This window comes from Eschscholzia californica, unplaced genomic scaffold (assembly GCF_041429995.1).
Source record: "Eschscholzia californica isolate CP2 unplaced genomic scaffold, dmEscCali1.0.p SCAF_5, whole genome shotgun sequence".
Taxonomy (NCBI): Eukaryota; Viridiplantae; Streptophyta; class Magnoliopsida; order Ranunculales; family Papaveraceae; genus Eschscholzia; species Eschscholzia californica.
The window spans coordinates 27,644,223-27,660,687 of record NW_028238472.1 but is presented as its reverse complement, the minus strand read 5'-3'; the positions used below and the strand labels follow the sequence as shown (position 1 = coordinate 27,660,687).

General features: G+C 45.2%; 1 protein-coding gene and 1 non-coding gene across 2 annotated transcripts; both read left to right on the top strand.

The window, feature by feature from the left end:
* Positions 1 to 1,402: 1,402 nt before the first annotated feature.
* On the top strand, positions 1,403 to 1,798 carry LOC147538073 (uncharacterized). The gene has a single exon (XM_086642944.1). It carries the CDS (start codon positions 1,403 to 1,405, stop codon positions 1,796 to 1,798), a length of 396 nt encoding a protein of 131 aa, XP_086499070.1.
* A 2,074-nt stretch (positions 1,799 to 3,872) lies between these two features.
* Positions 3,873 to 3,959, top strand: TRNAS-UGA (transfer RNA serine (anticodon UGA)). The gene has a single exon. It is a non-coding gene; the product is annotated as a tRNA-Ser (tRNA).
* The last annotated feature ends 12,506 nt before the right edge of the window (positions 3,960 to 16,465 follow it).

The following is a 16,465-nucleotide window of genomic DNA, read 5'->3' as shown; positions in this document are numbered from 1 at the left end:
GTTGGAGCTGGAAATCACCACGTGCCTGAGAGGCACGAAGAGCAGGGACAAGCCAGTCCCGACACTCCCGCGTCGGAAGATTCGGTGAGAAGGGCTGCAAGTGCAGCCCGACATCCTGTTGGGCAAAGTAGAGCCCCGATGTCCAGGCGTGAGAACGCTCACAGGGCCTACACATCAGAGGCCGCCGGGGGCGTCCCCCCCTCCCCCAACTAGTAGAAGGAACGTGACCGTGGAATCGGAGAGAGATCTTCTGAAGGAGTTGGTTTCCCAGGTCGTAGACGAGAAGGGAGGAAAGTTCCTCAACATGCTTGGCCGGGGGCTCCATACCCAGGCCGGCAAGATAGCAGACGCCATCGCCAAAGGAGACCAGGACTCTCCATTCTCCTTGGAGATTCGCCAGTACAGGATACCAGCTGGGTTCAAGCCACCCAAATTCAGACTTTTTGATGGGACTCAGGATCCCAACGATCATGTGCTTCAATACAAGCACACGATGGCGGCATGGAGGCATGGGGATCCTCTCATGTGCTTGATGTTTCCAAGCAGCCTTACTGGAGAGGCCTTGATATAATTGTGCTGTCACTGTGCTAGCCCAGCAGATGTTTCTCCCATTAAAAAAGGTTCTACGGGCTCAGGAAGGAGTCCCTTTGGAACTTCCATGAAGTTCAGACCGCGTTCTTCCAACGCTTTTGGCACAATACCCGTGTCAAAAAGTGTATTGACGCTCTCTTCCAGATTCGACAGAATCACGGGGAGGGCATCAGAGAATTCTATCGGCGGTTCCGGGAGGTGGTCGCTGACATCGATCATTGCGACGAGCAGACAACCATCATGGCTTACCGCAATGCTCTGTTGAGGAACACCAGGCTCTATGAGTCCCTGGTAAAAAGCATTCCAGACAACTTTGAAGAGCTGATTCAGAAGACGGAGAAATACGCCCGCTTGAAAGAAGAAAAGAAGAGCACAGTGCCTGCCGGGATAGTCCCTACCGGGATAGATAGTCCCAACAGGGCAAACGGTGGCTAGCACTCTCAAACCCGGTAATGCCGGTGGAGAGAGTTCATCTCACGGAAAGAAGAGATTTCGGACGGACGACCGTTCAAGAACATTTTATCCCCTCTGCAAACCACTTGATGTGATCCTGCGGGAACTAAAGATGAACCCGGCCTACAAGCTTCCTCCTCCATTTCCACAACCCCCGGAGGATAAGCCCGGCGTCAACATGAGGCAGTACTGTGAGTACCACCAGTAGTTGGGGCATCGAACTGCCCACTGCCGAACTTTGAGGCATCATCTCCAGAACCTCTTCGACCAAAACCTGCTGTTGGAATACGTCAAGAAGGATGAGAAGGAAGACCAGAAGGACAGTAGGGCCACGCCTAGTGTCCTACCCGTGACGGCCATGAGGTCGATCCAGAGACCTAACATCAACACCGGAAATGTCATCGGTGTTATATACACCACCCCATCGGGAAAGGAGCGACCCGCCGAGTTGACAAAGAAAGAGCAAGACAGAATCGCCCGAGAATACAGTGGGAGGAACCTGCAAGAGTTGATCATTTGCCAGGCTGACCGGCTTACAGAAGAGCGTGTAGTGGATCACACGCTTGCTAACCCGGATTCGTTGATGGTCTTTTCTGACCAAGACCTAGTGGGAGTAAAAACCCCTAACTATGATGCTCTGGTGGTCTCCATGCAGATCGGAGACTGGGAGATCCGAAAGATTATGATTGATGGTGGCAGCAGTGCCGACATTCTGTTCTACCCAACATTCTGTTCTATGGGAAAGAGGATCTGAGTCCGACTTCAGCCCCTTTAATTGGGTTCAATGGTGCAGCATCAGAACCGGTTGGCGAAATTGTCCTGCCTTAACAGGCAGGGGACGTGGTGCTGATAACCCGGTTCATAGTAGTGGACGTTCCCTCCCCAACCAACGCCATACTTGGGAGGTGGTGGATCCACCAAATTCAGGCTATCCCGTCAACAACTCACCAAGTGGTCAGGGTTCCCACTCAGTATGGGATGATGGAACAACAAGGAAAACAGAGTACTGCCCGAAAGTGCCGCTCGGTCGCATTAGACCGACTTTTGGAAGCCCGGTTTATCAGGGAAGTGATTTACCCGGACTGGTTGGCAAACATTGTTGCCGTACCGAAGAAGAACGATAAAGTCCGAGTGTGCATCGACTTTACCGACTTAAACAAAGCGTGTCCGAAGGATCCTTTTCCCCTGCCAATCATTGAGTTGCTAGTGGACTCCACGGCGGGACATGCTATGCTGTCCTTTATGGATGGCTACTCCGGATATAACCAGATCCCGATGCATCCTGATGATGAAGAGAAGACAGCGTTCATCACCGATAGAGGACTCTATTGCTATAGAGTCATGCCCTTCGGTCTAAAGAACGCAGGGGCAACTTACCTTACTAGATAGGGGGGCTATGACTACCCTCTTCCATGATATGATGCATAACGAGATCGAAGTTTATGTCGATGATATGATCGCTAAGTCATGGGAAAGGGAGGACCATCTGATCAACCTCCAGAAGCTGTTCGATCGTCTCAGAAAGCATCAACTCAGGCTGAACCCCCATTTCTAGTACCCGTTTGTCTTCGGTGCAACATCAGGCAAGCTACTGGGGTTCATTGGTTGCAAGAGAGGAATCGAAGTTGACCCAGTCAAAGTCAAGGCTATTCTCGATATGCCATCACCGTCAACAGAAAGAGAAGTTCGAGGATTCCTAGGAAGGATTCAGTACATCAGCCGCTTCATAGCTCAGCTTACTCCGATCTGCGAACCGATCATAAAGCTACTAAGGAAAGATTCTCCCAAAGAGTGGAACGCAGATTGTCAGGAAGCCTTTGATAAGATCAAACGGTACTTGATTCATCCCCACCAAGAAAGGGTATGCGCGTGCCCCTTACGCCATATATTAAAATTATATAGGCTATCTATTAGTATGGCGTAAGGTCTCAGAGAGCCTTTGATTTGAGAGTAGAGTAGAGTAAAGGGCGGCGCTCAGGAGTTCCTTGTTGCCTCCCATCATCCCCATTACACCGCTTTTATTCCCGTACTAGTTAGATACGCCCTCCACCAGCGAAAGATTTACCAGCGTGTATCCGGCTAAGACTCCGTTATCTCCGAATAGGTCCCTGTAGCCGAAGATAGTGATTGTGATAGTCTGTTCCTGTCTCCCCGACACGAGAACCCACCCAACAGCGTGGTGCCATTAGTGGTCTCTTTTCAAATCCATTCCTACTCTTTCGACCTAGCTTTGAGTCGTCCGTCCCCCCTCGGGGGATTGAGGGGGGTAACGTGCCAATACTACTCTTAGCTTGGCTTGGGACTCAACTCTTGTCTTATCAGTAGTAGTGAGTCTTCTTCAACTAGCTCTTTTTATGTTTAGAAAGAGACTCTAATATTTTTTATATTACAAGTGTTCACATAGAGTACAGATATTCATGTGACTACTACAACTTTTAGATGACTACTACTAAGATAGAGTACTAGTCCTATTCGTATATCGATGACTCTTACTAAGTACTAGTTCAGTCTTGCCTCGATCACTCACTCAACAAGCACTCTAAAGAAAGTCTATCTGCTTGGCTAAGTCTTATCCTCACTCACTCTTTTTGTTTGGTTGGAGGATCATTCGTTCTTCACTCTCTTGCTATTACCCGCAGGGAGCGCAGCAACCAAGGTGCATATTATCATATAGAAAGAAGCGAAGCGTAGCGATTCGTACTACCGGAAAAGTCTCGCTAACCGGCAGACAATAGAGTCAGCCGATAGGCGCAAGCAAGCGTAGCGAATCACATAGAGTTGCCCCTACCTGCCAGCAGGCGGATAGATAGGGCGGGCGAAGCGCGAAGGGATGGATGTCTGAGCGGTTGAAAGAGTCGGTCTTGAAAACCGAAGTATTGATAGGAATACCGGGGGTTCGAATCCCTCTCCATCCGCGAGGTCATAAGTTCTCTCTTGCGTTATCTATAGATAAGAACGAATCGGATCGACTCGACTGATATGATAGATGGAATGGGTAGACGGTTGAGGTTCTTGTGTTATGATTTAGTTAGGACTTTGTCTTCCTTTCGTTATCTTCCGCCCCCCATTCAATCGACTCAGGATTAAACTGCCCTACCCTTCTTTACTGCCTTAGGCTCGGTTGCTCTCGCTTAAGGCCCTAGCCAAGGAAGTACCCCTATAATATAAGGCCCAATGATCAAGAACTGCGCAACCGTGGCCATCAAATCGAGAATCTTATATGGATGGAGGGGACCAGGGGTGTGCCCCATGAAGAAGATTATTACAAAGAATTTGATAGCAAGAAGCGAAGCTAAAGGCCTCCTAAAGAAAGAGTAACGGAAATAAAAAAGTAATCCAAAATCTTTTTGTTGGTACTTACTTTGGTCCCTTGATGCACCCGAAAAGTTTGCACACCCAAGCGGAGGTATCAAGTAGTAATCCGGCAAAGCCGGGATCGATCCAAGGATAGGAAGGTAGTTTGGATATCGAAGGGTCTTATCCCTCGGTCTAGATATTAAAAGCTAACTTAGACTAAAAGGAGAAATACAAAGGTAAACGAGGGTTTTGATTGAATAAGAAATAAAGAAAACAATTAAAGCAGGTTAAAACTAAACAATAAAGTAAACGGGCGAGAGAGATTCGAGAGAAGTGTCGGAGGAACAAGAGTCGGGAGACGGTAAGACTCGATTCGGGCAACAAATAAGTGAGAGAGGTGTCAAAGTCCAAGAATCCATGATGATAAACCTACGACTATGTGTAGTCCGATTTGATGTGTCGAGGTACAATCGATATTCGACTCCTAAAGTAGATGTCTCTAAGTACTATGTATATCCGGAGATCATACTTAGTCAAACAAACGCCTAAATCGGTTAATCCCGAGTCATCGAAAGTGTCGTCTAGTCGCCTAACTATGTGAAGTGCATGACAAGACACATGAAATTGTGACTTAGACTACTATCGATATCGAATACCTCGTTTCGTCTATTAACTATGCGAAGTGCTTGACAAGACACATGAAAATACGATCAAAACGATAATCGAATCAAATGAACATCAATTCATAATCAAAACATCAAATCATATTAAACATAATCGCAAATTCATCACATTTCATCTCATATAATCGACACACTAAGGTTAGCTAAACATGGTGATTGAATAAGAAATGGAGAGAAAATGATGAGAAAATCCCCCTTTTCCGATGTGGTTCGAGGCTAAGATCGTCGGAAAATATGAGTCTCTAAGGTGCAGCCGATCTCCCCTTAGCAAATTATGGGTTCCCCATAGCGACCACCATCATCTTCTCCATTTATCACAAACCTCCATTAAAGCTAAACCCTAGCTTTTTCTCTCTAGCAATCTTCAACCAAAATCAAATCAAACCACATGGGAAGCTAGATCAAGACATGGGGAGCAAAAGCCCTAAGTTTTCCGGCCAAGAAAGTGGCTGGAAACCCTAGAAAACTCCGGCCAAAGAAGGTGACTAAATCCGGCCAAAACCCTAGATCCGGCCAAAACCCTAAGCATCTGGCCGTTCCGAGCTGCAGCCGTGTTGGAAGCCTCCCGTGCATGAGAAGGAAGCTGCTGGTCGCATCCGTCTTAGTGCTCCCGTGAGCAGCAGCAGCTCCCGTGAATGCAGCCTGGAGCTCCTGCTGATGCGTCCCGGAAGGTGCTCCTGTGCACGCCTGATAGCTGCTACCGTTCCGTGCATAAGGATGCACCGTTCTTGCTGCTGGTGCGTGCTTCCCATGGCCATCCCGAGAGCAGCTTCCATGGTGCTGCTCGAGCTCTTGTTGTGCCGGCCTAGCTCGGCCGGCCTAGCTTGGCCGGCCAAGCAAGGCCGGCTACTCCTTCTTCCTCTTGCTCTCTCTCTAGCTCAAACTCTCTTCCAAACCACTCACAAACCCTAGCGCCTTTAGCCTCTTTTTCTCTCTCTTGCTTGGGGAAGAAGATGAATAGTGCCTCTCCCTTTCTCTAACTTGTGTATACCCAAACCCTAGACTTAGTCAAGTTTGACTAAGTCTTGGGCTATTTTGACTTAGACTTCTTTAAGAGGTGCTCATAGAAATCTTCCTTGCTTTCTCTTCTTTGGGCTCTTGGTTATGGGTTGGGCTTTGGCTCTCATCTAGAAATCAAGGGGAGTGCCTTCAAGGAAAGACTTTGGCTTCTTTCTTTTGTAACTTCCCCGTCCGAACTCCGAATTGAATTCCGTTTTCACCGTCGGACTCGTCTTTGACTCCTCTTCTCATATGATTTGCTTGAAGTCCTTTTCTCTCATTTTGGGTACATGAAATGATAGTGATAATTCGCTCCCTTTATTCCGAATTCCATGCTTAACTCCAAAATAAGTACCTAACATGAAAAACACATAAAATATTATTGATAACACTCGAAAAACACTAAGTAGTCTAAGTTAGGCTCTCCAAATGTGACATTTTCGTGTCACATCAAGATCCCCAAACTTAAACTTTGCTAGTCCTCGAGCAAATAAAACAAAACAATCTAACTCACTTTCGGAGGCATCCCGGTTGCATTTAGCGTATGCAACAAGCCGTTAAACCCCTAGGTTGCCCTAGTGGACGAGTGTGGTCTCGTGAGGGTTTCCATAGATGACACCCACAAACATCATGGTTTCAAATACACAAGGGTTCAAAATCCAAATCGTAGATAAGCATGTTCATATAGTGAAGGGTTTAAGCATGTCAAAACATAATGAATCAAGTAAACAAGTTCATGTGAAAGCTAAAGATCTCTTCACAAATGATCTAACCCTAAAATGCAAGTGTCATACCATAATGAGCACATCTATGTTCCGAAGTCACAAAACATTGATTCCCAAGTTAGTACATTTCGCCTCGACTTCGGCCTCACGGACATACACTCCAAAAATGAAATCACTCAAGAATGGTTCGCTCGTATGTGTGAGTGTGATCACTTAACAAGGACTCAACACATAAAAAGGGGTGAGGACAACATTTTGGAACAAATGATCTTCGAAAAGGAATTAGTCACTAAATAGAGTGGGGAAGCTCACTCACCCTTCTCACCCATTCTACCCTCTAAAAATGCCTTCTAAAGTTTAGCGGATACTAGAGATGGATGACGATGGTGGATTCCCGAGAATTTTGACCTCTTCGTTATGGTAGAACCTCTTAAGCATCTCAACATTTGTTTCTTGCTTCGAATACTTATTCATGAACAAAAACACCAACACATATATACAATCACATCACTCCCACAAAAGAGCTAACACATGCTCAAACATACACAAAAATCACTTTATTTCAATCTTTTTCTTTCTTTTTTTTTTCTTTTCTTTTCTTCATTTTTCATTCCTTTTTTTTTTTTTTTTTTTTTTTTTTCTCATAACACAAATACAATCAACCAAAACAAAATACAACACACACAACTCTATTCTTGCAATCAACTTTTCATTTCATACTTGCTTTTGACATTCTTCATTCTTTTATCTCATGTCTTCATTCTCGGGATATAAGATGATGGATGGTGATGGAGTATCCGCTTTCCTCTAGTTGGCATTCTCATTGGGTTTCATGGACTACAAGGGCAAGGTTAATTCGCTATCCTAATGTCACTCCTAGTGGCTAAGGAAATTGAGCACACGAGATCAAATGAGCTCTTTTACAAGTTACGAGGTTGAGTAGCTCTTCATTCTACTCGGAGTTAGCGCGGAAGAGTACACTCGAAGGACAATTTAGGCTTTGAGCTCTCACATGGGTTAAGTCTCCACTAATGACTACTTTAGGTCTCTTAGAAATGTTTCTTCTTCACTAAGATGTCACTCACATGGCACAACACAAACACTAAAAGACTCGACTTTCATGCAAAGGCCATTAGCAATCACAAAACTCAACAACTCGACACATGCATCAAAATTCTTAAAACTATCACTAGAATCACATGCAAATCTACTCAAAATGTTCAAAATTTTCAAATTTTGGCTAATTTGAACCCTTTTGTCTTTGAAACCCATGGTCATGCATTGGTTATGGTCATATCCCGCATCCCCAAACTTAAAACTAACATTGTCCTCAATGTTCTAAGCATACACTCACCAGAAGATAAAGAGGCACATCAATTTAAAGAGAAGAGTGGAGAGATATTACCATAACCGAAGGAGATAAAAGATGATACTACCAAGACTCATGTATAACGAGGTTCCAAGTTGATGCCAAGCTCACGCCATCCCCAAACTTGGAACAACCCACGCCTTAGAAGTAAAACAAGTAAAAATTGCTCCTAAAATATCCAAAACATAATGAGAATGAAGCACATAAAAGACATGACCATATAAAGTCTACCACTAACGCGGGTATAGACGATTGCATCGAGCTATGCAATTAGCCTTTGATTCTCTTGTTTTCACACAAGAGCACGAGTCATGTCTCGCGGAGGGTTTCCAGAGATGTTACCCACAAACATCAAGGCCCATCTTAGTCGGCCTAACGATCATATAACAGAAGACGAAAGATTTGGGGGTCAACCCAAAGAAAGCTATATATAAATGCTAATAGTCTCACAAGAATATCAATCCTAAGAAGTGCATGTGAGACTAAAAGCGAAAAGAAGCCATCCCCAAACTTTGTGGATGCACTGTCCACAAAGTAAGCATGAATGCCAGGGCCGACGACTAAAAAGTCGTCAAAAGGATCGACATATAGGCGAAGTGAGGGAAGGTCAGTCGAAGGCAAAAAGTCAAACTCAGGCTTAGTGGATAGAACATCCACTAAGTCCCTAGACATACTAGGAAAGACGTCCGAAGCGTCCCAAAAGGGGTCAACAACCGAGTCTAAGATCATGTGGAAGGTCGAACCAGACTCTAAAGGTAAGGCAATCGGCTCAGGGACCAAGTCTAGGTCCGTGGTTTCCTTAGGTAAATGGTCTGACAAACTATCCATTTTCTCTTCAACTACTATGTTATCGACATCCTTAAAGGCATCTGGAGCCTCAAAGTTTTTTACAACACCATTCTTTTCTAACATGGCATCTAAGACTGCCTCCTCACAAGTGTTAAAAATCGGAAAGCTCAAAATAGTGTCATCCCCAAAATTGTTCCTGGAGCTATCATCCTGAACATTAAAACCTAATGAGGTCTGATCATGGTGAGATGACGATGGTCGAGGGAGTGAGCAATGAGAGTCATCGGTTAATTCATGCTCAAAGGGTCTATCAGGAGCTTCATCGACATTTATCTTAAGACTAGAGTTAGGTGTATTACCCTCACCATCATTCATAGTCTCTCCTTGAGTTTGGGGTGCGCAAACCCCTTCCTCGTCGACGATAGGCTCCGACTCAAGTCTATCAACAATTTTGAGAATCCATTCCGTGATCTGTGCTACATCTCGATTGAACCTAGTCTGATACTCTAAAACTAATTGGAGAGTCTCTTCAGACATCTCCTCGTAATAAGGCACATGAGTATAACTAGACGAAGACTCTCGCGGAACACGGATCATGGGACAATAATCGGTCAAATGGTGCAAGCTCGCACAAATAGCACAAACCGGGCTAATGGTCTCCATGGTCCTTTCTTCACTACCTTCATGTAGATACCTAGACTCGACTCTTTGAGTGGAATCATCGAGTCGGGAATTGTCATCACTAAATGAACCGTTCATATATGCTTGTCGATAGTCACGAAGACTTCGACGTGGTCGATCAAGACTAATAGAACTACGGATATCATCAAATGACAAATTCATACATGAAGGTGTGGTCATCCCAAATTCTTGTCGATAGTCTCGAAGACTCTTACGGGGTTGATTACCCTCATGCTCATAATTCCTAAAACCATGTTCATGACGAGTCTGACCGACTCCATACATCCGTCGATATTCACCTATGGTTATCCTAGGTCGGTCAGGCTCAACTCGCCTATTCCTATCACTAGTCGGAACATTCCTATGTAAATTTGAGTAGTCCTGATGACTTGTAGATGGTCGACTAGTGTTGGAAAGGGTTCGCATAAGGTCATTCTCATCAAATGACCAACTTGCCATGATCTCACAATATTCAAGGATACTAACACACAATCGCAAAATGGGAACAAACACTTATAGACTAACAATCACACACAAGTAAAAAGGAAGAGATAGGATGTGATACTATCGAGTGCTCCTCTCGTTTCGTTCGTCTTTCTTCTTAAGCTTCTCGATTCCTTCCTTTTCCTTCGCCTTTATGTCACTTTTGGCTCTTTTCTATAAACCGGTACCTAAAAAAAAAGTGAAATTAAGAAAGTACAAAATAAAATAAAGACGTCTAAGAAGCAAATAACACTAAACTAATGAACAAAACAACTAACGCTATCCTAACTACTAAACCTATCCCCGGCAGCGGCGCCAAAAACTTGATGCACCCGAAAAGGTTGCACACCCAAGCGGAGGTATCAAGTAGTAATCCGGCAAAGCCGGGATCGATCCAAGGATAGGAAGTTAGTTTGGATATCGAAGGGTCTTATCCCTCGGTCTAGATATTAAAAGCTAACTTAGACTAAAAGGAGAAAAACAAAGGTAAACGAGGGTTTTGATTGAATAAGAAATAAAGAAAACAATTAAAGCAGGTTAAAACTAAACAATAAAGTAAACGGGCGAGAGAGATTCGAGAGAAGTGTCGGAGGAACAAGAGTCGGGAGACGGTAAGACTCGATTCGGGCAACAAATAAGTGAGAGAGGTGTCAAAGTCCGAGAATCCATGATGATAAACCTACGACTATGTGTAGTCCGATTTGATGTGTCGAGGTACAATCGATATTCGACTCCTAAAGTAGATGTCTCTAAGTACTATGTATATCCGGAGATCATACTTAGTCAAACAAACGCCTAAATCGGTTAATCCCGAGTCATCGAAAGTGTCGTCTAGTCGCCTAACTATGTGAAGTGCATGACAAGACACATGAAATTGTGACTTAGACTACTATCGATATCGAATACCTCGTTTCGTCTATTAACTATGCGAAGTGCTTGACAAGACACATGAAAATACGATCAAAACGATAATCGAATCAAATGAACATCAATTCATAATCAAAACATCAAATCATATTAAACATAATCACAAATTCATCACATTTCATCTCATATAATCGACACACTAAGGTTAGCTAAACATGGTGATTGAATAAGAAATGGAGAGAAAATGATGAGAGAATCCCCCTTTTCCGATGTGGTTCGAAGCTAAGATCGTCGGAAAATATGAGTCTCTAAGGTGCAGCCGATCTCCCCTTAGCAAATTATGGGTTCCCCATAGCGACCACCATCATCTTCTCCATTTATCACAAATCTCCATTAAAGCTAAACCCTAGCTTTCTCTCTCTAGCAATCTTCAACCAAAATCAAATCAAACCACATGGGAAGCTAGATCAAGACATGGGGAGCAAAAGCCCTAAGTTTTCCGGCCAAGAAAGTGGCTGGAAACCCTAGAAAACTCCGGCCAAAGAAGGTGACTAAATCCGGCCAAAACCCTAGATCCGGCCAAAACCCTAAGCATCTGGCCGTTCCGAGCTGCAGCCGTGTTGGAAGCCTCCCGTGCATGAGAAGGAAGCTGCTGGTCGCATCCGTCTTAGTGCTCCCGTGAGCAGCAGCAGCTCCCGTGAATGCAGCCCGGAGCTCCTGCTGATGCGTCCCGGAAGGTGCTCCTGTGCACGCCTGATAGCTGCTGCCATTCCGTGCATAAGGATGCACCGTTCTTGCTGCTGGTGCGTGCTTCCCATGGCCATCCCGAGAGCAGCTTCCATGGTGCTGCTCGAGCTCTTGTTGTGCCGGCCTAGCTCGACCGGCCTAGCTTGGCCGGCCAAGCAAGGCCGGCTACTCTTTCTTCCTCTTGCTCTCTCTCTAGCTCAAACTCTCTTCCAAACCACTCACAAACCCTAGCCCCTTTAGCCTCTTTTTCTCTCTCTTGCTTGGGGAAGAAGATGAATAGTGCCTCTCCCTTTCTCTAACTTGTGTATACCCAAACCCTAGACTTAGTCAAGTTTGACTAAGTCTTGGGCTATTTTGACTTAGACTTCTTTAAGAGGTGCTCATAGAAATCTTCCTTGCTTTCTCTTCTTTGGGCTCTTGGTTATGGGTTGGGCTTTGGCTCTCATCTAGAAATCAAGGGGAGTGCCTTCAAGGAAAGACTTTGGCTTCTTTCTTTTGTAACTTCCCCGTCCGAACTCCGAATTGAATTCCGTTTTCACCGTCGGACTCGTCTTTGACTCCTCTTCTCATATGATTTGCTTGAAGTCCTTTTCTCTCATTTTGGGTACATGAAATGATAGCGATAATTCGCTCCCTTTATTCCGAATTCCATGCTTAACTCCAAAATAAGTACCTAACATGAAAAACACATAAAATATTATTGATAACACTCGAAAAACACTATGTAGTCTAAGTTAGGCTCTCCAAATGTGACATTTTCGTGTCACATCATCCCTCTCCCTCAATACTAAGGACCCGCCTTTATCTTTCCAAAGGAGGGGCATTTCCCGATAATGCCCAACCGGCGACTGGAGGCTGCATAGAGTTCTTTGTATAATGGTGCACATTTATGTGCCAGCCAAGATGTATTGATAGAAGAGACTGATTCCACTTTCTGAACTCGTAGGAAAATGCATATCGTTGGGGAAAGAGATCCAGTTTCATTGGGAAAGCGGAAAGTAGGAAGTGTGAAGATGGGAGATACAGACCTAGAGCAAGAGCAAGACCAAGACATAGATCGAGGATTGAAGCCCAGAGATGGGCCCTGCTGGGGTCGAGGCCAAGAACGAGACCGAAGGCGCAGATCCTTAGTAAGATCGGGATCCTGATAGAGATCTGTGACGAGCCATCCGGGCGACGGACGAACTGCATCAAATAAAGTAGGATTTGTCGGATAAAGACAGACAGACATGCTGGGGAAGGGGAAGCACTCCGGCACCTGTTCCTTAATTAAAAGACTAAAGTCGATTCGGAAAGGGGTCCCTGTTGAAAGCAATAAAGGGGGTGCCTTAGCGTGCCCTTTATCTAATCCTAGCTAATCCTAGGTAAAGCGATTCGTGCACTCACCCACCCCACAAGGAGTATATAAACTTCCTGGTCGATTGGTTAGGATAGCAGACTTTACTTTATAGTTGGAAAAGTCCTATATAAAGTAGTCAACTGCTTGGTCGAAGGGGTACGAGCTCAAGGTGAAGTACCAAATACAAAAATAAGGGGAACTCACCCACTTTCTGACTTCTTTGGCTGACTAAAAAATATAGGAATGGTGGTATTGTGTCGTCTGGACTCCTTCCCCCTTTTCTAAAGTGGGGCTCTTCTTCCGTTTAGCGATTCCAAAACATAAGCGGTAACTGTTTTTTCATACCTTACTCATAGAATATGGCGGGGAAACCGGCCCCAAAAGCAAAAGAAGAGAGCTCAAGCTACGGTTTCAAGCTAACGGGAAGTCGGCGGGAAAGAACTTATCTTTCAATAAGAAGAGTGTCATAAGTCTACTAAAGCAGGTGCCTGAACTGGAGCTGAAGCGTAAGCCACTTAAGAGGTCGAGGACGAGATCTACTTCGATTGTTGAGTCGGGCAGACAAGCGGGCTTGTGAAGATATATATAAAAAGGAAAGGGAGGGGTCCCAGATGGCACGACGCCTACTTCAAAGTCTTAAGAAGAACCTCTCCTATTCAAACATTTCATGTATTGACTGATCAACCAAAGAAAGAAGTTGCTTCCTTCGTTCGTTCGCTTGGAGTCACCTTCCCGGCTTTACTCTGATTGAGGGATTATTCTTGCCAGAGGGGATAGATCTTTTGGACGCTGCGGGAACCACTTAAAGGGTTTCCACTTCCTACTCTTGAGTTTCTATCTCGATTCCAGGCTTTCGGCTTCGTTCTTCTCCTTATGAACTTGATCACTTGTGACTGCCCTATTGAACTATCTTTTTACTGGGACATAGGTTTTGGAACTGACCAACTTCCCGACTCGGCTACTCCCTTTAATTAAATGAGGCACCCTTAATATACTTCTGTACTTCCTTCTTTACTTCTGAGGCTGCCATATCTGCTACCAGTGTGGAGGTGAAAGCGGACTACGGATGGGCGAACCTACGGACGTAATGCCTTAGTTAAATAAAGAAGAGTAAGTCAAGGCCTAGAAAGCTGGAAAGCTGCTTGTGTGGGAGGGATGGTAGTGCTATGAAGGATCGTTGCTAGCTATGGATCGAGATAAAGGGCACTAGACATGATTCAAATCTAATTCCTAGCGCTTGGCTAGTGAGAACCCGAGTACGAATGCGAAATACGTATTGTAGGCGATCAGTCTTTGTAGCTGGGAGGAACCAAGAAAGGGTATGCGCGTGCCCCTTACGCCATATATATATAAATGATTTTATATATATATATATAGGCTATCTATTAGTAAGGTCTCAGAGAGCCTTTGAGGGTAGAGTCAAGGGCGGCCCCCCTACTAATGGGCCTCTCCCGGTGGTCGAGCGACTTCGTTCCTTGTTGGATCGGGAAAGAAAGAAGGTGCGGATTAGTCGCCATTAGGAGATCCGGTACCAGGAAATGGACAGGCCGTGTGTCCTGTGTCGGCGTAAAACGTATGCGAGCCGTTTAGGAAGCCCCTTGATGAGTTGGAGCCAATTCATCATCTCGATGATAAGGTCACACTTTCTTCGTGCGCAGACAAGGTGTATGAAGATCAAGGGCCTTAACGGAGACCTCCTCAGGGGCCGACAGTTGCTTCCTTCGTCGGTTTAGGGACCTCTTGTAAAGATTTCGAAGACGGCGCGCCGATACACCCATGAAACTTCGCCGGTTGGGGACTTGGTGACCCGTTCAAGGAAATCTCCCCTGAATGCGTGTGGAATCTGTGAGCACTCGTAAGGGAGTCATATAAGATGGATGTTGCAAGACGACTTCTGGCTCTCAGAATGGTCTTGCAGAAACCGGCTCCGGCTCCTAAGCACAGAAAGATTCCTTGGAGATGCTACCGAAAGTGGGTAACAGCCCGTGAACGCGCAAGATTGGAAAAGCAGATAATCCACCCCGTAGAAGACAGTGCGATTGGCACTACGAGCCAGTTGTATGTGTGTGTAGTTTAGTTATTTTGTTCCGCCAAGGGGGACAACGGTTTATCGCTTCTAATTCTAATAAGGATTCGTTGTCCCTTCGGCTGGGTCATGGAGATGCAGTAGAAGGAGTGAGTGCATCCACCCGGTACGTAAGTCTAGTCCAGTTAATAGCGAGTCTATTCTATTCTAGTGTGGTTTGGCCCGGGTGGCCTTGCTTGTCTTCTTGCGTGTAGTCGGTATTTGTTCATATAATGCCCAGGCTAGTTAATGAGTGATAAATCTCGTTGAGGAGGGCCAGATCCTCTGAACCTCCTATAAGTTTATCAACCAGCGCCACGGTGCTACGACATTGGGGTGATAAGAAGTTTACCACATGGTTCTCAACCAGGAGGCGTTCCAGAAGGTCAGCTATCTCTGCCTTGAGAGTTGTGGCGGCCATCTCGTTCGCACGCTCAAGAAAGTTTTCCGGCGTGAGACTCCGCAAACGAGAAAGGTGGATACCCAAAAGCACGCTTATAAATAACGTGAACCCCTTGCAAGCAACATGGGCAGCAATGTCTTGTGGACTCATGTTTCTGTGATTTCGTTTAGTTCAGCTCTCGAAATGAAATTAAGAGAGACTTGTCGGAAATAGCTGGTTGGTCAAACCGAGCAAAGACATGGGAAGGGAAAGAAAAGGAAACTTAAGTGTTTCTTTTCATACATAGGCCTTAGAAGCAATCTCCTTTGGCAGAAGAATCCACGCTTTTGTGATTCATTTCTTTTTTGGTTAGCGCCCCCTTTCGTACACGGATTTTAGGGCATTTAGCTAGCCTATATTATATCTCAGCTCTCGCTTCCGTACTCTTTTTCCTATCTCTCTCTCGATATCCTTCTTTCATCCTCGCCATCTTCCCAACGAAATGGATTGGTACACCATCCATCCTGTGCTTGGTTCATGGGAACTGCAAGTTTTACAATCAAAGGTTGGGATATCTCATTTGATCTCAGCAAGCCGCTTCGCGCTCAAAGCGAAAGCCAGATCTTGAAGCTAGGATGCGTGAGAACTAGAGCTTCAAAAGAAGCCGTAGCGAGGGTTGGTAGTGTGGCCAGAGGCCCACTTGCTTCTAACGTTCTGCACCTTCTAACATAAAAAAAAGATGTTGAATTGTCTTAACGCTTTTTATTCGTTCATTCCTGCGAATCTATCGCCTTACTTCGATGAATTTCCCGCGTACGTGCCTTTTCCTACTAAGGAAGCTCCTTAGCATAGCATGCCGTCGATTAGCTAAAGCTTTCTTTTAGTCGTGCGAACGATACCCTCGCGAAGCGGATTCGGTTCCATCCCATCGAACGGATTTCAATAAAAATGGTTGTCCGCGATGATTTATTTTGTTCAAAGCGAGGCGAGCTGAT

Bases quoted from the DNA above. Each gene is read 5' to 3' on its own strand.
- LOC147538073 (XM_086642944.1), top strand. From the start codon at position 1,403: ATGAGGTCGATCCAGAGACCTAACATCAACACCGGAAATGTCATCGGT.